At 35.8% G+C, this 23,667-nt stretch overlaps 3 protein-coding genes across 3 annotated transcripts; all 3 read left to right on the top strand.

Annotated features, from left to right (window-relative positions):
• The first annotated feature begins 278 nt into the window (after positions 1-278).
• Positions 279-11,780, top strand: LOC115417574 (uncharacterized). Its single transcript, XM_030131595.1, has 10 exons — positions 279-406; positions 487-640; positions 3,306-3,438; positions 5,265-5,534; positions 5,633-5,792; positions 9,844-9,987; positions 10,075-10,219; positions 10,388-10,520; positions 11,211-11,468; positions 11,550-11,780. The coding sequence occupies exons 1-10, from the start codon at positions 349-351 to the stop codon at positions 11,709-11,711; spliced, it is 1,617 nt and encodes a 538-aa protein (XP_029987455.1). The 5' UTR covers positions 279-348; the 3' UTR covers positions 11,712-11,780.
• A 6,399-nt stretch (positions 11,781-18,179) lies between these two features.
• On the top strand, positions 18,180-20,377 carry LOC115417419 (mast cell protease 1A-like). Its single transcript, XM_030131327.1, has 5 exons — positions 18,180-18,254; positions 18,327-18,474; positions 19,343-19,472; positions 19,740-20,003; positions 20,096-20,377. The coding sequence occupies exons 1-5, from the start codon at positions 18,194-18,196 to the stop codon at positions 20,261-20,263; spliced, it is 771 nt and encodes a 256-aa protein (XP_029987187.1). The 5' UTR covers positions 18,180-18,193; the 3' UTR covers positions 20,264-20,377.
• Positions 20,378-20,952: 575 nt separating this feature from the next.
• LOC115417420 (mast cell protease 1A-like) lies at positions 20,953-22,465 on the top strand. Its single transcript, XM_030131328.1, has 5 exons — positions 20,953-21,024; positions 21,097-21,244; positions 21,441-21,570; positions 21,837-22,100; positions 22,193-22,465. The coding sequence occupies exons 1-5, from the start codon at positions 20,964-20,966 to the stop codon at positions 22,358-22,360; spliced, it is 771 nt and encodes a 256-aa protein (XP_029987188.1). The 5' UTR covers positions 20,953-20,963; the 3' UTR covers positions 22,361-22,465.
• Positions 22,466-23,667: the final 1,202 nt, after the last annotated feature.

The raw sequence follows: 23,667 nt of genomic DNA, 5'->3' as shown, positions 1-23,667 counted from the left end.
GGGTCTTTATGGGTTGAAGAAAGAAGAGTGAGACTAGTTAAAGTCAAAAAAATACAAGAAGAATAAAGATGGTATGTGGATTCATGAGACTGTAGGAAACTCTTCACATACTAGTGTTGTGGTGTATATGTGTCAACCTGCTGAGGCAGTAGAACCACAGCTCTATTTACTGAAACAAGTGCATCATACCACATACTGACCTCCTGCACACTTCAGGTGGTCTAGCAAACAGGATGAGTCAAAAAGTCAACGTTAAGCTGTTAAAACCACACGGTAGAACATGCTGATGCATAAAAGGTCCTACGTGACAAAACCATTACATGAAACATTGGGATTCCTCTTGGCATCATGCACGGTCTACACAAACTCCTGTTTTTCTGTGTTCTGATATGTGTGGAAGAAAATGGTAAGACTGCAAATTAATATTAAATCTCCAACCTATAACTGGACATTCAATCATCCTGGTTTTGCATTTATTTTTTTCAGCACTTGGAAGTGAAATAATACACGGTCAAACTGTACCGGACGACTTAATGCTGTACATGGCCTCAGTACAGAATGACAAGGGTATCCACCTATGTGGAGGTTTTCTCATCAGTGAAGACTTTGTAGTTACCGCTGCACACTGTGATCCTAAAGGGTGAGTCATGTCTGTCTAGTTATTTATCATGTACATTATCAAAATATATTACTATTAACATATATTTAACCCATAAAGACTCAGTGCTGCTTTTGTGGCAATTCAAAATTAGTTTTTTCTCTAAATGTAATTTTTTTTAGTGATTTATCACTTTTTTACTCAAATATTATGCTTTGTGTTTTGCATTTTTAAGTCAAAATCTAGTATTTTCCTGTATTTAATTTACTGATCATGTAGATGTTCATTGAAGCTCAAATTAAAGTTGAGGGTTACTAAATCAAAAACACAGAAAACTGAAGATAATGTGACTTTTGCAGTAAAATATATCATTAACTGAACATAAACCAAGTGTATCCATCCACTGTCATTTATCAAACTCCATGGGTTTTACTGGTGAATCAGTGATGTAGAGCAGTGGTTCTCAAACTTTTAAGCCAACTCCCTCTAACTCTCGCTTCAGCATTTTTGATTGAAAAAAAGAGGCAAAATTTGTTCCTGTGCCAAAGGTGTCTGTTTATATTTTTAAAACAACATATATTTAACTGTAATACACACACACACACATATATACAGGGTGGGGAAGCAAAATTTACAATGAACATTTAGTTGTTTTTTCTCAGCAGGCACTACGTCAATTGTTTTGAAACCAAACATATATTGATGTCATAATCATACCTAACACTATTATCCATACCTTTTCACAAACTTTTGCCCATATGAGTAATCAGGAAAGCAAACGTCAAAGAGTGTGTGATTTGCTGAATGCACTCGTCACACCAAAGGAGATTTCAAAAATAGTTGGAGTGTCCATAAAGACTGTTTATAATGTAAAGAAGAGAATGACTATGAGCAAAACTATTACGAGAAAGTCTGGAAGATACTATTAAAGAAGAATGGGAGAAGTTGTCACCCGAATATTTGAGGAACACTTGCGCAAGTTTCAGGAAGCGTGTGAAGGCAGTTATTGAGAAAGAAGGAGGACACATAGAATAAAAACATTTTCTATTATGTCAATTTTCTTGTGGCAAATAGATTCTCATGACTTTCAATAAACTAATTGGTCATACACTGTCTTTCAATCCCTGCCTCAAAATATTGTAAATATATATATATATATATATATATATATATATATATATATATAGAGAGAGAGAGAGAGAGAGAGAGAGAGAGAGAGAGAGAGAGAGAGAGAGAGAGAGAGATAGATAGGTGTGTGTGTGTGTGTGTGTGTGTGTGTGTGTGTGTATGTATGTATGTATATATATATATATATATATATATATATATATATATATATATATATATATATATATATATATATACAAACACACATACATAACACATTATTTTTAAGTAAATAGCAGCAAAACTTTTGGTTGAATTCATACCAAATTTGGTTTATAAAAGATCGTTTGTAAACGTAACCAATTTTATAATTTAATTTTACTGTTTTGCACTAAATTCAAAGAGAAATTATTTATTATGACCCAGAATAGATGTCATTACATTTTGGGAAAAGTAGGTCAAAAATAACATTTTTAATGAATTTTTAAAATCTTTTTGCCCCATTTACTTATAATGGGCAAAATTTAAAATGTCTGTAGCAGCAAAACTATTGGTTGAATTCATACCATATTTGGTACTAATTTGGTAAGAAAGAATTTAGTAAGTACCAAATTTGATACTACCAAATTTGGTACTTACCAAATTCTGGGAACCTACTGGGTTCAAGTTCAAATTTTTATCAATTTTTAAAATCTTAATATTTACTTAAAATGACCAAAATATGTGCGAGAAGCGGGGTTTGTGGTGCCTGGCACCACTTATTTATTTTATATTAGGTACATGATGACTCAATGTATTTTTCCCAAAAAATTTCAAATTCCCCCTGGGCTTCTTCCTAGTACCCCTGGGGGTACACGTACCCCACTTTGGTAACCCCTGGTGTAGAAGATGACGGTGTCTCCATGTTCACTAGAGCCTCTGAACATTCAAATGGGTCATAGCTGATGACCATTAAAAGACCACAAACTACATTTTATTCCAATTATTTACATGTATTGATAGAACTAGTGGATTAACAGGCATTAAATAGTTTACATAACTAGATGATTTTGGTAGACAGTGGACGTTTGCGTCTTTATGGGTTAATGACAGTCTCTTTATGAGGAGCGTCAAACTCATTTTAGTTAAGAGGCCACGTACAGGCCAGCAACAGTAAAATAGCATCACAACAACCTATAAATAATGACAACTCTTAATTTTTCCTCTTTGAATGTAGTGCAAAACAGTAAAATTAAATTATGAAATTGTTTACGTTTACAAACTATCTTTTCACAAAAAATGTGAATAACCTGAAAAGCCTGGAATTTCTTATGAAGAATAAGTGCAATTTTAATAATATAATTCCTCATCTTATTACTTTTACATGTGCATTACAATTTACAGATTACAGTGGATCTACAAAGACACAAAACATTCAGTAAATAAATATTGTTAAAATTTTTGAGTTTGGAATTAAAATGAGTTTGACACCCTTGACTGTTAATATCTTCTGTGTAATTTTTGCATTTGGTAAATTCATCCTGCGGGCTGGACTGGAACCTTTGGTTTTGGTTCAGCGGGCCTTATGTTTGACACCCCTGTTCTATGTTCTCTCATTTAGGAAGCCCATAAGTGTTGTTCTCGGCACCCACGATCTCAACAAGGTTAATGAGACAATGAGATACCAAGTAGAGAAATGCAAACACCCATCGTACAAGGATGTTGGAAGTGGCAACGATATAATGCTCCTCAAAGTAAGTAGATATTAAATGAACAGGTATCTGTCAAACCAGAAACTATATAATGTTTCAGTAAAATTATTTAGATTATTTTCAAATTACCTCCTGCAAAAATGACAAAAACAACACATTCTGTTGGGCAACTATATTTTCTACCAGTGTATTTAACCCACAAAGACCCAGTGGTACTTTTGTAGCAGTTCCCAAAGGAATTTTTCTCTTTATTTAACTTTTTTAAAATGATTTAATCACCATTCATTATAATATTGTCCTCTGTATTTTGTGTTTTTCAGTGAAAATCAGGTATATTTCTAGATTTAATTTGCTGATCATGTAGATGGTCATAAAAGCTCAGATTAAAGTTGAGGATTATTGTATGAAAAACTGAGAAAACTAAAGAAAAAGTGACTTTTTTATCAAAATATATCATTAACTGAACATAAACCAAGTGTGTCCATCCACTGTCATTTATCAAACTCCATGGGTTTTACTGGTGAATCAATGTTGTAGAACATCCATCCATCCATCCATTTTCTACCGCTTATCTGGGGCTGGGTCGCGGAGGCAACAGTTAAAGCAGGGATGCCCAGACCTCCCTCTCCCCAGACACCTCCTCTAGCTCTTCCGGGGGGACCCTGAGGCGTTCCCAGGCCAGCCAAGAGACATAGTCTCACCAGCGTGTCCCAGGTCTTCCCCAAGGTCTCCTCCCTTCGGGACATGCCTGGAACACCTCCCCAGGGAGGCATCCAGGGGGCATCCAAAAACAGATGCCCAAGCCACCTCAGCTGGCCCCTCTTGATGTGGAGGAGCAGCGGCTCTACTCCGAGCTCCTCCCTGGTGACTGAGCTCCTCACCCTATCCCTAAGGGTGCGCCCAGCCACCCTACGGAGGAAACTCATTTTGACCGCTTGTATCCGGGATCTTGTCCTTTCGGTCATGACCCAAGGCTCATGACCATAGGTGAGAGTAGAAATGTAGACTGACCGTAGATTGTTGTAGAACAGTGATTCTCAAACTTTTTACTGTGGAGTACCCCCTGAAATATACGTTTTTTAGCCAAGTACCCCCAACTCTCACTTCAGCATTTTTGATTGAAAAAAATTTGGCAAGTTTGTTCCTGTGCCAAAGGTGTTTGTTTACATTTTCAAAACTTTGTAAACAAACAACATATATTCAACTGTAATATATAAAAAAACCCACAATTTTTAAAGTAAATTTTACGTGCCAAGCATAAACTGAAAAGCGCCCTCTTTCATTGGTAAGAAAAAATAAATAAATAAAAAATGACTTAATTACTCAAATAACCTCATTTTGAAAAAATATATATTAGAAATGTTCTTAAAATGTTAGCAAAGCTTAAACAAGACGATTGATGATAAAACTATTATATGAATGCGTTTATTGTGTTTTATGTTTCAGCATTAATTCTCATTATTTATTTTGTATTCAGTACATGATGACTTATTTAATGTATTTTTTCCCCAAAAAAATTTCAAGTACCTCCTGGGCTTCTTCCAAGTACTCCTAGGGGTACACGTACCCCACTTTGGGAACCCCTGTTGTAGAAGATGTCTGTGTTTCCATGTTCACCACGGAGCCTCTGAATGGGTCAAATGGGTCATATCTGATAACTATGAAAAGATGACAAAGTGCATTTTACACTAATTATTGTCATGTATTGATAGGATTAGTAGATCAACAGGTATTAAACATTGTAGAACACAACATGAGTTTGGCCACTGGTGGCTGTTTGGGTCTTTATGGGTTAAGGTAGATGGAGGATAAAAGTAGACTAAAAGTCATCTCTAACATTTTCCTGTTTGTCTTTTCTGTGTTACCAGCTGTCTACAAAAGCAAAACTAGGCCACAGAGTACAACCTGTTCAGCTTCCGAAGACAGAGATGAAAGTGAAAGACAAAGCAAAGTGCCGTGTAGCTGGATGGGGTCGTACATCAACAAATAGTAAAACTTCTCCTGTTCTGCGAGTAGCAGGGGTGTCCATTATCAACCATAAGACATGTCAGAAGGAATGGGCTACAGTTAGACGTCCACCTCTTCCCAAAAACATCATCTGTGCAGGTGGATATGGCACTGATAAAGGATTCTGTAGGGTATGTTTCAAGTTGAATTACAGAAACTGTGGGCTGATTTCATGATCATAAATGTAATAAACAGAAAAACATACAGTCTGTGTGTTCTCTCCTCACAGGGTGATTCTGGTGGTCCTCTGGTGCACGGGGGTGTGGCGGTTGGTGTTGTGTCATTCAATATGGGGTATAACTGTGATTACCCAAATGTACCCAACGTTTATACTGACGTGTCCAAATTCCTTCCCTGGATCAAAAAGAGCCTTAAGAAAAGAAGCTGTTAAATATAAAGTTGTATTCAGCATACATGTATGTGATTGTCGCTGTTTGCCCTTTGCTCTGTATTAATGTATAATGCATAACAATTACAGTTAACCCATAAAGACCCAAACATCCACCAGCAACCAAAAGCATCTACTGGTTAATCCCTGTTGATCCATTAATTCCAGCAATACATGTAAATAATTGGTGTAAAATACAGTTTATCATATTTTCATGGTCATCAGATATGACCCATTTGGACGTTCAGAGGCTCTGTAGTTACCGTGGAAACACCGTCATCTTCTACAACATTGATTCACCAGTAAAGCCCATGGAGTTGGATCAATGACAGTGAATGGACACAATGAGTTTATGTTCAGTTATTGATAGATTTGCTGAAAAAGTCACATTTTCTTCAGTTTTCTGTTTTGATATAATAACCTTTGAATTAACTCTGAGTTTTCATGAAGATCTAAATTAAATAAAGGAAAATACATGATTTACGAAAAAAAAAAAAAAAAAAAAAGGATAATATAATAATAAATCACTTAAGGAAGGTGAAACAGAGAGACAAATTAATTTGGGAACTGACACAAAACTAGCACTGGGTCTTTATGGGTTAAAATTCCTTAGAGATAAAAATGCACCTTTATTCTGTGCTTTCTTCCATCTGTTCTATGAATGTAGTGGCCATTTTGTTAATTTTTTGCTCTGTGTGCAGTATAACTATGAAATAAATCATTTTTCTCAATAAACATCAAACTTTCTGAACAATGATTTAACCCTCAAAGACCTAAACAGCCACCAGAAGCATCTACTGGTCTAAAATGTTAATAATTAACATTGTTTACATCAATATAATTCTGGTACAGTTCCTAAGCTTTTCACTGGTATAATCCTATGACCCCTTTAACCCATCAGAGGCTGAATGTGAATGTAGAACAGTCATCTCCTGCAACAACAGTAATGTCTATGTAGTTTGATTAATGATAGCAGTTGTTGATGTTTGTTTTTACGTTCAGTAGATGTTATTGTGGCATGTTTGCCACATTGCATTGTGGGTATTGGACATTTTTGCTCCATTGTGTTCTGTTTTGTGTGGGGGGGGGTTCAGCAGGGTTCTTGTGTTTGGGTTAATTTGGGTTAACATGTGTATATGGGAATATTTATTGGTCTTTTTATGTTTGTTTTTATTTTTGTTGAGGCACACCAAAGCTGTAGGCCAGGGGTGTCAAACTCATTTTAGTTCAGGGGCCACATACAGCCTAATAAGATATAAAGTGGGCCAGACCAGTAAAATAATGTAAATAATAGGATAAGAACTGATAAATAATGTCAACTCCAATGTTTTCTATATGTTTTTGAGTGAAAAAAAAAAAAAAAATTCCGTAATGAAAATGTTTACATCTACGAACTGCACTTGAACATAACATGAACAAATATAAACCTGGAAATTCTTAAGAAAAATAAGTGCAATTTTAACAATATTATGCCTTAGTTTCACATTTATACATATGCATTACAACTTACAGATCACAGTGGATCTACAAATACACAAAACATTTAGTAACAGGCAGAATATTGATACAATTCCACAGACTTCTCTTAGGACATTTGAGGTTATTCATATTTGTTCAGGTTATTCATATTTTGCTTGTAAAAGTCTAGTCTGTAGATGTAAACATTTTCGTGTAATTTTCCTTTTTTTTTTGCAGTTTTCATTATTTATAGGTTATTATGGTAGTAGTTTACTGGTCAGACCCACTTTAAGTTGAATTGACCTAAAATTATTTTAACATCCTTGATTGTTAATATCTTCAGTGTAATTTCTGTACTTCACGAATTCATCCCAGGGGCCAGATTGGACCCTTTGGCGGGCCAGTTTTGGTCCCTGGGCCGCATGTTTGACACCTGTGCTGTAGGCCAAACAATCTCTTACCTGTTCATCTAGGATTTTTATGACAGTGTATTAGGGCCACATAAGAAAATAAAAATGCTTGTCACTACGCGAATAAAGTCGTAATTTAACGAGAATAAAGTCATAATTTTAAACAACTCATTATTTAATGAGAATAAAGTAATGTTTTGAGAATAAAGTCATAATATAATGAGAATAAAGCCTTACCCACTCATCGAATAATGGAGAACTTGGAGCATTTTGTGAACTTATACTTTCATTTGGGGTTTACGCACAAAGGCCATATACTGAGTCTATCCTCCCATCAACACATTATCATTAGTCTAAGGACTTTGAAGAGAGATTGCACATGTTTGGGTTTGTAATAAGAACCGATCTAATTCGTTGCAAATTGGCTCTTTTGTGGAGGAGAAACTGATGAAGTGTTTCGGCTGCAGTTCCACCAGAACTATAGGGTTTGTTGTTTCTGAAGAAACTGTGTGGATTCTTCTGTGAGTTTTGGAGTCCAACAGAAGTGAAAGTTGCTGCTTCGCTTGTTGTGTTCGCTGTAAAGCCGGAAACTCTGTTGAATTTTCAAAATATTACGACTTTAATCTCATAAAAGCACGAATTAATTATTGGTAAATAATGAGTTTTTTAAAACTATGACTTTATTCTCATAATACAGGGTGGGGAAGCAAAATTTACAATGAACATTTAGTTGTTTTTTCTCAGCAGGCACTACGTCAATTGTTTTGAAACCAAACATATATTGATGTCATAATCATACCTAACACTATTATCCATACCTTTTCACAAACTTTTGCCCATATGAGTAATCAGGAAAGCAAACGTCAAAGAGTGTGTGATTTGCTGAATGCACTCGTCACACCAAAGGAGATTTCAAAAATAGTTGGAGTGTCCATAAAGACTGTTTATAATGGAAAGAAGAGAATGACTATGAGCAAAACTATTACGAGAAAGTCTGGAAGATACTATTAAAGAAGAACGGGAGAAGTTGTCACCCAAATATTTGAGGAACACTTGCGCAAGTTTCAGGAAGCGTGTGAAGGCAGTTATTGAGAAAGAAGGAGGACACATAGAATAAAAACATTTTCAATTATGTAAATTTTCTTGTGGCAAATAAGTTCTCATGACTTTCAATAAACTAATTGGTCATACACTGTCTTTCAATCCTGCCTCAAAATTTTGTAAATTTTGCTTCCCCACCCTGTATTATGACTTTATTCTTGAACTATAACGATTTTATTCTCATTAAATAATGAGGGTTTTTTTTTAACTATGACTTTCTTTATTCTCATTATATAATGACTTTATTCTCAAAATATAATGACTTTATTCTCGTGGTGACAAGCGTTTTTAATTTCTTATGTGGCCCTAATATACCATCGTAGATTTTACATGTTCTGATACATTAATATTCTAAGCCCTCCACCTGTAATAAGAAAAACACTGCCTGTGTTCTTTAATTCTCACTAATCAAACTTCCCGCCAATTTTCAACCACGCTACATTATAAAAAATAACAGTCGTAATAATAGTTCTCTGTAAGCTTTTATAAACATCTACATGATCAGTGAATAAAATATTGGAAAACACTTGCTACTCAATGAAAAATACAGAGAATAAAATACAAAATGCCAATAAAATAGTCAGAAACTAGAAGGAAATTAGTCTGACACAAACTAATCTATCATAGACGAGCAGAGTGTTAGTATCATGACTGTGACTGTGAGAAGACTGTTACCTAAACTAAAGATGGAAACTGTGGCTTCTGTGGTGTATCTTGTTTGTTACTAGATGAGTATTTGACTGTGGAAACCAGACTCTATAGCTGATGTTGCATCTGTGTTTTCTGCTTATTTAACCTGCTAAGATAAGTTTCACATTGTTAATATAATCTGAAACCTGCATGAATTTTACTTTATCCAATGCGCTCATGTACCTGTATTGTATAATATAAAGATAACTCAACTATTATATTCAAAAACAGGAGCAGGAATGGATTACAAGTTGTAAAGCCTTTTAGAAAACCCTATTATGTGATATTATCTATCAATCCAAGATAAATGTAAACAAGATGGTGCAAGACAGAGCATTATCAAGCTGCAAACGTGTACTGTTGCACTGCAGAAAGGATGCGGCTAATTGCAAGATAAAGGTGGAAGTCGATCATGCAGAGTGTATAAAAAGGCCATCTTCACAGCCCACCAGCAACAGGTTGAGTTGTCTCTGACCATCATGCATCGTCTTCACAATTTTCTGCTTCTGCTAGTTCTGGCAAATCTGGGACGGAATGGTAAAGGCAACCAGATATGGTAATTATTCAGAAGTACTGGCTCATTTTCTTCATCATCATCATCATCTTCCACTTCTTCTTCTTCAGCTCTTGGGAGTAAAATCATAAATGGGAAAAAGGTGGATGAAAACTCAATGCTGTACATGGCCTCAGTACAGAATAACAGAGTTCACGATTGCGGCGGATTCCTCATCAGTGAAGACTTTGTACTCACTGCTGCACACTGTGACAAGTGAGTGATCTTTTCCTCTTTTAACTATATTTGCCTTCTATAATTATACATAACGGCAATCTGAGACATAAAGCCACGATGTAAAAACAGTTATCTTGCACTTTAATGTTTTTATTCTTGGCATGACTTGAGAATAATCTAACCACCTGTCATTTGTCACTCATTCAGGAGCTCTCTAAGTGTCGTTCTCGGTACACACGATCTGAGGAATGTTGATGATTCAATGAGATACAGCGTGAAGAAATGCAAACACCCATCTTATGAGAGCATTGACAAAGGGAATGACATCATGCTCCTGAAAGTATGTATATTTTGACTGAATCATCATTTCTAAGAAGGATAAATATTAACCCACAAAGAACCAAACAGTGACCAAAATCATCTACTGATCTAAAATATTTAATACCTATTGGTCCACTAATCCTATCAACACATGTAAATAATTGGTGTAAAATGCAGTTTGTCATCTTTTCATGGTCATCAGATATGACCCATTTGGACGTGAACATGGAAACACTGTCATCTTCTACAACATTGATTCACCAGTATAACCCATGGAGTTTGATCAATGATAGTGGATGGAGACACTTGTCTTATGTTCATTTATTGATATATTTGCTGAAAAAGTCACTTTTTCTTGAGTTTTCTTTGTTTTGATATAATAACATTTAAATTCACTTTGAGTTTCATGAGCATCTAAATTAAGTATAGGTAACTGAATATAGGGAATTATATAAAAGAAAATATATAATTTACAGTGAATAATGCAAAATACAGAGAATAATATTGTAATAAATGGTGATAAATTACTTGAGAAGAGTTAAGTAGAGAGAAAAAAAATCATTTGGGAACTGCCACAAAACTAGTACAGTCTTTATGGGTTAATATTCTCCATGCAATCTCATCCATAAAAATAAATTCAACAAAACTGGAGGATAAAACCAGTTTTGAGGTACATATTTTCTTTAACTCTGTAATTTCATGACTACAGTTGTCTCATAAGGCTCAGCTGGGTGACAAAGTGCAAACAGTTCCACTTCCAAGCCAAGACATGGACCTGAAGGAAAATGAACAGTGCCTTGTAGCAGGATGGGGTAGCACAACAAGTCATGGTGCATCCGTCAAAGAGCTCCTACAGGCGGATGTGTCGATCATCCAAACGGATCTCTGTAAGGAGAAATGGAATGACATCATCCCTGATAGTGTTATCTGTGCAGGTGGATACGGCACAGACAAAGGATTCTGTCAGGTATGTCTTCTGTCCTTTACTAAAAAAGGCCATGTGACTGAAATGACAAATCTAACAAACTGACATGCCTCCTTTTCACAGGGTGATTCTGGCGGACCTCTGGTGTGCAACGGGATTGCAGTCGGTGTTGTGTCTTTCAACAAGAACTTAAACTGTAGATACCCAGATGTTCCCAACGTCTACACTGACATATCAAAATTTCTCCCTTGGATCAAAATGACCCTTGAGTTAAACGATTGTTAGGTGTAATGATCACCTGATCAGCTTGGCCTCTGCACATATTAGAGCAGACATTTATAACCCATGCCAGCCCTGGAGCTAAAATGCTAAATAAAAATAAAACATTGTTGTAAATGTTGTGTTTGCCTTTATTACCATTCACCTTCACACAAGTCTATGCCATAACATGTTGCTATAAGAAATGCATAGTTTTGTTTTTTTTGTCTTTTTTACAACTTTATGTATCGTTTTTCCATATCAATGTCGCAACCTAGAAATATTTCTAATAATTTCAATTCATTAATTTGTGTTAAGATAGACTTTTAGTAAGCAGTATATTCTTATTTCATTGTATATTTATTTTGGGGACATTTTCTGTGAATTTTTCTTGTTCTTGGTATTGTTAAAAGGTTAAAGTTCACAGGAGATTGTGATGTCATAAGTGAGCATGAGAGAAAGAAGAGAGTGCTGTATAGATTAAAAAAAAAAAAAAAACATGTGTGTTAGCAGTTGAAATGACATGTATAATGTAAACTCCAACACTGAAGTGAGGGCAATAAAGTTGCCACAGGGAGGACGGAGTTGTTTCTCTTTGAGGGTGCAACATCAACAACATTGACATCATTAAAGCATTTCTTACAAAAGTTGTGCACTTGCCCCCCACCCCATCCAGGTGGCATCCCCACAAACACATCCACATAAACACTCACATATCAAACGGGCAAACGGAACACCAAGAGATGGAAAAAAAAATATACACACAAAAAACAGACAGAAAAAAAAAGACTCAAACCCATCTGTGTTGATCATTATGGTCATAACACCAACATTCTGGACCTCTGGCATAAGAAAAAAAATAAAAGACTAGGATTGGCAGATGAAGAGAGAATAAGACAGAAAGAAAGAAAGAAAGAAAGAAAGAAAGAAAGAAAGAAAGAAAGAAAGAAAGAAAGAAAGAAAGAAAGAAAGAAAGAAAGAAAGAAAGATAAATAGTTTCTTTTAAACTCAACACCTTACACAGGTAATAGAAACTGAGCCAGTCCACTAAAGTAAAACAGAATGAGCTCTGATCTGCAACAGGAGTTGAGGTAGTAGTGCTTTCTTTTGTTCAAAAAGTAGACGAACATCACAGCGTCTTCACATTCTTGACGATAAACTGAATTTGACTCAGAGGAAGGTCCTGTCACCAACAGTTTACATCTACTTCTGCAGTTTTTAGTATTTTCTTATATTATAGATTTGTATGTTCTGAAACACTGAATGATCAAGTCATATTTTTCTACTGGCAGTGTATAGATGTGAAAGCATTTCATTTTAACAGAAGAAACTTGGTAAGCAGGAGATTTTTTTTTTTTTAATCAACTATATATATATTGTAAAGTGATAATATTCTGTTATTGTGTGTAGAAGATGGTATTTATTTCCCTGACTTCATTAATACAGTATATGTTTCTCTTACTAACAGAAATGGTACATTCAAGTGAGATATTAGGTGTGTTTAATTTATTTGTAAGAAAGAAAGAAAGAAAGAAAGAAAGAAAGAAAGAAAGAATGAAAGAAAGAAAGAAAGAAAGAAAGAAAGAAAGAAAGAAAGAAAGAAAGAAAGAAAGAAAGAAAGAAAGAAAGAAAGAAAGAAAGAAAGAAAGAAAGAAAGAAAAATATCTAACTTAATTGATTAATTTGAATTTATAAATTATTTTAACAACACATGTAATTAATGGAGCACAGCAGGATAATGTTACACAATATATATAAAGTGTCTTAAATAGTTTAGCTCATCAAATGAGGTTAAATTTACTCAATTACAGTTTTTAGAAATGAGGTTTGTGTAGCAGGATGATATAATGACCTTGTTCCATAAGTTTTGTCATCTATTTAATAAATGGGTGTATTTCAACACCTTTTTGACTTTGAGAACAGGCTAATGCTCAAGTTTGTGGAACTGTGGTCTGTGTGGTTTGTAACACAGTTCAGAGACATGCATCAGTGGGCTGGAGCAAGTTGATTTGCATGTAAATAATCTGTGTCTGTCATCTGTGGTCATTACTCATTACACAAGTAGAGCTAAATCTTGTGTGAATCAAAAAGTTTTGCTCGTAAGTTCAAGTGGGACTCACTTCTGGGTGAAACTCTACGGTTTCCCAGAAATGTCACAGCAATACAAAAGCCCAGTGCACAGGAGGACCAGGCCCCAGCCACACTGTCAATCTGAAGCAAGCTACCAATAGAAATGCACCCCTTCTGCTCATGTAGGTCCCGCCCATGGGAGTTTTTAGCCCATTTTGGGGGGTGCTGAAGCACCCCTAAATTGATTCCCAGCACCCCTAAAACATTTTAAGGTTGCTAAAATTTTTCTTTTTTCTCATTTACTTTATGTCCATTCTTATATGGAGACAAATTAATTTCTTTATTCATCAATCAAAAAGAATGGATTTGCAAATAAAAAGAACAGATTTGCAACAAAAAAAGAGATTTGAGAGCAAAAAACAGTGTCAATCAAAGAAAAAGATAATTTTACTTATAAATCAGTCCTCTTTGCTTGTGACATCAAAAGTTTTGCTTGCGAATCAAAATGTACTTAATGGGCGGGGCCTACGCTGATGGACGAGAGAAGAGTTTCTATTGGTGGGTTTGACCTGGCTCCAGTGCTCCAGCTTCTGTGTTAAACCAACTTCTCTTTTGTGTCATGTTTCTGGGAGGTACAGTGATAGTCTATCGCTCTTTTAAACTGAAATGTATCTCAGAAGTATATGAATTACACTAAATATCATCGGCTACAGCCTGTACATTCACAGCCTGAGCAGAGTACGGAATGAGTGAGTGAGTTAAAGATAGGAGTTTACAACATAGAGCTGGGATTTAAACATTAGTGATCCACGGTACCAAAACGTCACAGTTCTTATTATACCAAAAAACACACCTGGAGCAACTGAATGGTGCTTTTTTTTTTTCTTGGTGATGTTTTAAAACACACACACACACACTGCTACAGCTGTGCAGTGACACCTGTCAGCCTGTATCTGTCCCACTGTTAGGTTTAGGGCTCTGTTTAAAGCTCTGTCCATTAGAACGATGACGATATTGTATCGAAAGAGTTGGATACTGAAGATATGAGCACTGATCAGCTGAGCAAGATCGCTGAACTGTTTTATTTATTGCTGCTGCCTCCTGAGCTAACTGCATCGAAAATTCATATTTGATGTAAATAAAGTCTGTCTTTGAGGTAATTTTTTGAAAAGATGGACACCATTTGGTCCAGATCAAAGACCAGACTTCAGACTGTTAGTCTTAAAGTCCTGAAGTCCTGGAGTCTTGTCACAGTCTACTATTGTGGCAAAAGGTCATTGAAACGTCCATACTCAGGGCTCTAGATTGCGACCGAAATGGGCACATATGGGCCAATAATTTCGAACGTGCGACTTAATATGAAATCACGGTCACACTGGTGCGACTAGGGATGTAATGATAACCGGTATAATGATAAACCGTGGTAAAATTTCCGACGGTTAGTATTACCGTTTAAATTCTAATTATTATGATAACCGTGTTGGATTACCGCACCCAGAAAACTCACGGTATGGTTCATTTCCTGAAGAAGCAGCAGCACTCCAGGCGTGTGTGTGCAGTTTGTAATGTTTGGCCTCTGAAAACATGGCGGAAGGCACCTGCACGGACACAGCTCCAGAGATTCGGGGATAGGGGCTCCCACACGGACCCAGTCTGTCCCACTGCGGGTCGGTCCAAACAAGCACGCGCATGGACTCAGTCCGTCCTAGCAAGTGAGCGCACAGACCCAGTCCGCTCTAGTGTTAACCCCTCCCCGGCTCCCACTTATTGAGATCCTCACCCAACACTGAAACCGTCTGAATACAGATACTCAGGACAAACTCATGTCAGTTCACATGGGCCCAAATGAGTGAACTTCAACTGTGCACAGACACATGATGTGTGTAAGAACCAAAGGAGAGGAGGCTTTATGAACTGAAGGACATTCAACAGGAAATCCACTTACTGACCTCCAGAGGAACTGGACCATATGACACTGTTGTGACTGGTCTGTCACTGACCAGGACTGAACCACTGACCAGTCTGGATCAGATCAGCCTAACATGTTTTAAAATCCTCATTCTTTCACAATATTTACATTTGTTCATTAAATAGTTCAGGAAAATAGGACTGTTTCACTTTCTGTTTGTGTGTGTACAATAGTGTATATGTGTGACACTGTGAATGATTTGATCTGGAAAATGTTCAAACAAACTGTCCAACTACTTTTTTTTCCCACATTCAAAAACACCTCAGGAATCAATAGGAGAATTGATAAGGAATTGGAATGATAAGCTGAACTGACAATGGCATTCACATTGATCAAATCCTATCAGTTCCCACCCCTGGTGCAGGTATCTCTTGTGTCCATAAGGTGCCATCTTTAATGCACATTTGTATGTTTGTTGTTTACATGTTATTACTTGAATGTTTCTGCAACAGAAAGTACATTGTGCATGTTACTTTATTAGTTTTTTTCTAAATACAACTTGGTTATATTATTTCAGTGTGTGTATAAGTACTTTTTATAACATTTTGAACACATTTCAACAATACCGCGATAATAATGATAACCGTGATAATTTTGGTCACAATAACCGTGATATGAAATTTTCATATCATTACGTCCCTACTACCAATCAATATAGGACTTTAATGCAGCAGAATTCTGTTTTTTGCTTTTGTAATCTATTTAAACACCTTATTCCAGGTTGTTAACATTGATTAGTAAGGGTATTACTTGATATATCCACAAGAGTTTTGCTTTGGCCCCACCTTTATAGTAGTGCTCCTAGATTTTTGCTGGTGCGCCAAACATTTTGGAGTTGGGAGCACCAGTGCTCCTAAGTCAAAAAGTTAGTCTAGAGCCCTGATACTGCGTCATTAGTGTTTTCAGTCCATGTCTGTTTGAAGTGTTATGAAAAAACTGCCAACACTGTGTAAATGTTTTAATATTTGTTCTTTGGGTGTTGCAAGAGTCACAACTGGAAAACTGTAGCTATATCAAATAAGATTTTTAGAAATTCCCCTGAAAAAGTACCAGTTTGTGTTTCTACAAAACATAAACATATAAGAGAAGGCTTAAATGGCATGAAGGAGGTGCAGTATAGTATACATTTACTTCTATTTTTCTGTTTGTACATATGCAAATCTTATATTTTTTCTGCTTTATTAGTGTATTCTATTTATAACATTTATTGCTTTTATCTCTTCACACATGCTTTCCTTTTTTCCTTTTTTGCTAGTGTTTTTACAAGAGTGTTTTAGTATGTAACTGAGCTATTGTGACCGAGTAATATCCCCTGTGGATGAATAAAGTTTGTCTAAGTCTAAGTAGATCATTGTGAAACTCATCTATCAGATAATGTGTATTTGTCGGGCTCCTGAGGCAAAACCACAAGCAAATTTACCCATCGACTTATTTCCTCTGACACAAGATAAGATTAAACACTGTTGAAAGAAAGGGTCTACCGCACAAACAAAAACGGACAAAGCAGTTAACAAATTACAACCTCATGATCTGGTATATATACAGCTCTGGAAAAAAATCAAATTTTTACAATTTCCTCTGAAATCAGCATGTCTGCATGTATGACAGCCATTCTACTTTTTTGTATCTTATTCCTTATTCCATTTAATAAACACCTGATCCATGTCTTATAAAGAAGGAGAAGTTTAAAAACCACAACTGTGGCTGTCACTATCTTCTTACAATAGGCAAAAATTGAAAACTACTGGACTTCTGCTCTGACAATGTTCCCAAACTCTGAGGACTGTTTTTTCTATTGGGACAATGCCTCCTGGCCTCAGCTAGGTCAATAAAGGTGTGGATGACGGACCACCAGATGAAGACCCTGTCATGGTCGGCCCAATCTCCAGACCTGAGCCCACTTTGAAAACTTCTGGAATATAATTAAGAGGAAGATGGATGGTCACAACACATCAAACATTGCTGAGCTTCTTGAATTTCTGTGCCAGGAGCTGCATAAAGTCAACCAACAGCAACACATAAGTACTGTGTTGTTTAGAAATGAAAATGTACTTGTTTTCTTTGCATTATCTGAGCTCTGAAAACACCTGCATATTTTGACCATGTGTCGTGTTCTGCAAATACATGCTCTAAATAACGTTTTTGGGGGGGATTTTGGGAGGAATGTTGTCGGTAGTTTAGAGAATAAAACAAAAATGTTCATTTCACTCAAACACATACCTATAAATGGTAAAATCAGAGAAAATGATAATTTTCCAGTGGTCTTTTATTTTTCTCCAAAGCTGTAGGTAGCATTAATAGACTGACAATCTCTTAAAAAAGAGTTAGTGCAAGTTTAGAAAATGGGTGGCATAAGGATGTTGCAATAGCCGTCAAGTTTAACGAGATAGCAATCACATTTGCTGATAAAGAAAATAGCCGTATAAAAAGGCCTTCACCACGCAGATAGACTGGCATCTGTCTCGTTAGCATGATGCAGGGTCTACAAAGATTTCTGCTCTTTCATGTTTTGACATATTTGGGAAGAAATGGTAAGTTTAAGAAATCATACTTGTGAATTTTGTAATAACTGGTTCAGCCTGATTTTATTTTGTTCTTTACAGTACATGGAAGTGTAATCATACATGGTGAAAAGGCCCCAGAAGGCTCCATGCCGTACATGGCCTCGGTGCAGAACATCCACAGTCATGTTTGTGGAGGATTCCTCATCAGTGAAGACTTTGTTCTCACTGCTGCACACTGCAAGGACGGGTAAGTAACCATGTTCTTTTAAAACCATTTTTATTTCATTTGAAATCAATTTTAACCTTCCTCTTGTGTTAGCTTTCTGTTACCATCTCTTATGTTAACCGGTCGGTTTTGACCCATGTCTTAAATCAGCTGTAAAATACACTAAAAACAATTATCTATCATCTAAGTTGTTTCTCATCTCTTGGTTACCTTGTTAGACTTCCTTATCCATAAAAATATTAGTTTTAGTATTTTTGGTGTGAGCCTCTGGGCCTTTTTTTTTTGTCACTATACCCCTCGATGTGCACTCTGCAAGTCACCAACTCTAAACTGAACTGACCTCACATGTGGACATGCCCGTCTTTGCTTGTTTTGTTTTTGTGCAGGTGTACTGGATAACAGGGTAAAATGAGAATCCCCAGAAGCTCACATGATTGGCAGAGGGGCTGACTGTCAGTGTGTTGGCTGACAGTGCACTTAGGATTTCAGTTTTGACTCTAATTATTGCTTCATAATCTTATTTTTATAACTGGGTTGAAAACAACCCTAACAACACAAAGATCATAATTTCAACCAGAGCCTTTAATAATTTAGTGAAAAAAAATTTTTTTGGGATTATTTTGTTCAAATAGAGATCCCTGACAAAGTCAAAAAGCCTTGATGCAATGAACAAATTTTATAAGGTTAATTTATACATTTAAAACCTGAAATGGGTTGGTGCCAACCCTAACACAAGAGAAAGGTTAAATGACTTCCACATAAAGCACCATTTATTAAAAGAAATACTGTTACAACTGTTTTAATATTGCAAAGTATTAAATGTAATAGTTCATCAATATTTATATAATTATAATATTAACGTGACTTTTTTTTCTTAATGTTTGTTCAGTTCACCTAGAAGTGTTGTTATTGGTACCAATAATCTCAGAAATAATGGACAAAGAATTCTGATTGAGAAACAATGCAAACACCCTCAATATGATGGCGCTGCCAGTGGTAATGACCTCATGCTCCTGAAAGTAAGTATTCAGTTATATGTGTTTTATTTTATAGTCATATTAAAGTAATGTTGATGTTTAAGGCTCAACATATGAAATAATTGTTTGAGTCATAAAATGTAGGTTTGGTGAAATGCTGTAATGATATAATTCATGCCGCAGTTGAGACAAACTGAAAAAACACAGGACGTCATATCCTCATATTCACAACTATAAACTCTGCTGTTAACTGCTCTGAACATTTATAGTATTTGAATCACATTAAACTAAAATGATCTCTGTTTCCAGCTGTCTAACAAAGCTCGGCTGAGCAATGGAGTGGACATTATCAAAATTCCACAACATGACATGAATTCAAATGTGCGTCAAACGTGCCAAGTGGCTGGATGGGGTTATACACGTAGTGGTGCTGATCCCAGCCCTGACCTGATGGTAGCGGACGTATCTATCATTGACCCACAAGTCTGTGCTCAAATATGGGGTCGCTGGATTACACTTCCTGCAAATACTATCTGTGCAGGTGGATATGGCACGAACAAAGGGTTCTGTCAGGTATGGTTTCAGTCCTCTTACAGGAGATGTTGCACAGTTATAGGTTAAAATTAAATATTGAATAAACAAACTAAGATGCTTCCTTCTTGCAGGGGGATTCTGGTGGTCCTCTGGTGTGCAACGGGATTGCAGTCGGCATCGTGTCTTTCAACAAGAGGAGTAACTGTCAATACCCAGATGTACCCAATGTCTACACAGACATATCAAAATTCCGTGACTGGATCCAGAACGCGATCAAGACAAAGGATTGTCAAGAGTAACAGTCATGCACAAAGTTTGGCTTCTGCACTGCCTGTACTAGAGAGAGTAGTCAAGTCTTAACCTTTCTATCTATGCTTGCTCTGCAGCTGAAATGCAAAATAAAATATCATTCCAAATATTGTGTTTGGTTACATCCTCATTATTATTCATCACCTTCAGTCTAATACAGTGTATAAATATAATATGCACTATATATGTTATGTGTACCGTATTCTCACATTTTAACAACACTTCTTAAAAGAAAGAAGATACAGGTCTACTACAGACAGGTTTATGAAACAAAAGCAGCAAATAAATACATGGCATGATTTTTCTGAGGATGCTTGGATATATTAGCCATTCATTTTCTTTGACAGCAATGCAAAACTCACTTTACACTCAATTGACAAACTCTGATAAAGGATCAAATCAATAATAAAACAGTGTCTTCATGTGATATTGCTCACTGTGTGAAACAGAAGATGTGCCAGGACAAGAATGATATAAATGAGCACATGGTAGCATTAATAGACTGGCAATCTCTTAAAAAAAGGTGATGCAAGTTTAGAAAAGGGGTGGCATAAGGATGTTGCAACGGCAGTCAAGTTTAATGAGATAACAATCACGTTTGCGGATGAAAAAAAAAAAAAAAAAAAAAAAAAAAACAGCTGCATAAAAAGGTCTGCACCACACAGATAGATTGTCATCTGTCTAGTTAGCATGATGCAGGGTCTGCAAAGATTTCTGCTCTTTCATGTTTTGACATATTTGGGAAGAAATGGTAAGTTTAAGAAATCATACTTATGAATTTTGTAATAACTAGTTCAGCCTGATTTTATTTTGTTCTTTACAGTACATGGAAGTGTAATCATACACGGTGAAAAGGCCCCAGAAGGCTCCATGCTGTACATGGCCTCAGTGCAGAACATCAACAGTCATGTTTGTGGAGGATTCCTCATCAGTGAAGACTTTGTTCTCACTGCTGCACACTGCAAGGACCAGTAAGTAACCATATTCTTTTAAAACCATTTTTATTTCATTTGAAATCAATTTTAAATGACTTTCACGTAAAGCACCATTTATTAAAAGAAATACTGTTACAACTGTTTTAATATCGCAAAGTATTAAATGTAATAGTTCATCAATATTTGTATAATTATAATATTAACGTGACTTTTTTTCTTAATGTTTGTTCAGTTCACCTAAAAGTGTTGTTATTGGCACCCATGATCTCAGAAATAATGGACAAACAATTCTGATTGAGAAACAATGCAAACACCCACAGTATGACAACATTGTCAATGGTAATGACCTCATGCTCCTGAAAGTAAGTATTCAGTTATATGTGTTTTATTTTATAGTCATATTAAAATAATGTTGATGTTTAAGGCTCAACATATGAAATAATTGTTTGAGTCATAAAATGTAGGTTTGGTGAAATGCTGTAATGATATAATTCATGCCGCAGTTGAGACAAACTGAAAAACACAGGACGTCATATCCTCGTATTCACAACTTTAAACTCTGCTGTTAACTGCTCTGAACATTTATAGTATTTGAATCACATTAAACTAAAATGATCTGTGTTTCCAGCTGTCTAACAAAGCTCGGCTGAGCAATGGAGTGGACATTATCCAAATTCCACAACATGACATGAATTTAAATGTGCGTCAAACGTGCCAAGTGGCTGGATGGGGTTATAAACGTACCGGTGCTGATCCCAGTCATGACCTGATGGTAGCGGACGTATCTATCATTGACCCACAAGTCTGTGCTCAAATATGGAGCCGCTGGATTACACTTCCTGCAAATATTATCTGTGCAGGTGGATATGGCACGAACAAAGGGTTCTGTCAGGTATGGTTTCAGTCCTCTTACAGGAGATGTTGCACAGTTATAGGTTAAAATTAAATATTGAATAAACAAACTAAGATGCTTCCTTCTTGCAGGGGGATTCTGGTGGTCCTCTGGTGTGCAACGGGATTGCAGTCGGCATCGTGTCTTTCAACAAGCAGGGTAACTGTCAATACCCAGATGTACCCAATGTCTACACAGACATATCAAAATTCCGTGACTGGATCCAGAAAGCGATCAAGACAAAGGATTGTCAAGAGTAACAGTCATGCACAAAGTTTGGCTTCTGCACTGCCTGTACTAGAGAGAGTAGTCAAGTCTTAACCTTTCTATCTATGCTTGCTCTGCAGCTGAAATGCAAAATAAAATATCATTCCAAATATTGTTTTTGGTTACATTCTCATTATTATTCATCACCTTCAGTCTAATACAGTGTATAAATATAATATGCACTATATATGTTATGTGTACCGTATTCTCACATTTTAACAACACTTCTTAAAAGAAAGAAGATGTAGGTCTACTACAGACAGGTTTATGAAACAAAAACAGCCAATAAATGCATGACAGATGATTTTTCTGAGGATGCTTGGATATATTATTATTTATATTAATATAAATGAGCACATGATATATATGGATATTAGGGGCTGCGTCATTGTCAGCTTGGAGAAAGGTGCCAACATTATGCTATGACTGGTGCTGAATATACAGACTTTACTGAGCATTAAATGTGCATTAAATGTGCTTAATGAATCACTTTCTACAGCTAATATGTGTCCTTTGTATATCTAGTCAAAATATGTATAAAAATGTATAAATTTGTTACCTGTCTTTTCTTTCCCTACATAACCATTCCATTCTTTAAAACTCTTGCCAAAAGTCATAGTTATATTTAAAAAATAAAAAATGCATCCATAGTTTATCAAAATAAACACCTTAAAGAACATCTAAGCAAATTTTCATAGTTAGGAGACACTTGCAACTGCACTTTTAAAACGTTGAGAAAAAAAAAGGAAAATATAGATGTTAATTTTTGTTCCCTACATAACCATGCAGCTTTTCAAATTTTTATGGCAAAAGATGGCACTATAGCTTTTGTTTCTTTTTATGAGCTTCAAGTACTAGTTAATACCTTTAAAATGATGTATTATTCATGTCTCTAGCTTGAATACCTTTTGAATTAGAGTATAAAATGTAGTCGGGCACTCCTTACATAACCACGTGACTTGACCCAACTGCTGCTGTAGTGGTTAAAACTAGATAAACCTTATCACTTTATCTGACAGACCTATTTTACCCAGTAAGGGGAAGTATTTTCAGCAAGTTTGTATCTGCTGCATTGTCTCTGGTTGTATTTTATTATATGTGTTACACTACATTATGTATGTGAGAGGGATGTTAATGGTTTTCATACTAGATTTATTTATGTTTATATGTAAGACATTACTTCATACTGTATGTGTGCAAATAGGCCACATAAGAAAAATACCCTCTAAAATGAAAGGTTAAAAAAACACAAAACCAGAGGTGTAAAAAGTACTTTATGCAGTTCCACTTGTCATATAAA

The sequence above is a fragment of the Sphaeramia orbicularis genome, chromosome 4, assembly GCF_902148855.1.
Source record: "Sphaeramia orbicularis chromosome 4, fSphaOr1.1, whole genome shotgun sequence".
Lineage (NCBI taxonomy): Eukaryota > Metazoa > Chordata > Actinopteri > Kurtiformes > Apogonidae > Sphaeramia > Sphaeramia orbicularis.
Note: the sequence above shows the minus strand (reverse complement) of the source record. Positions and strands in the feature narration are given on the sequence as shown.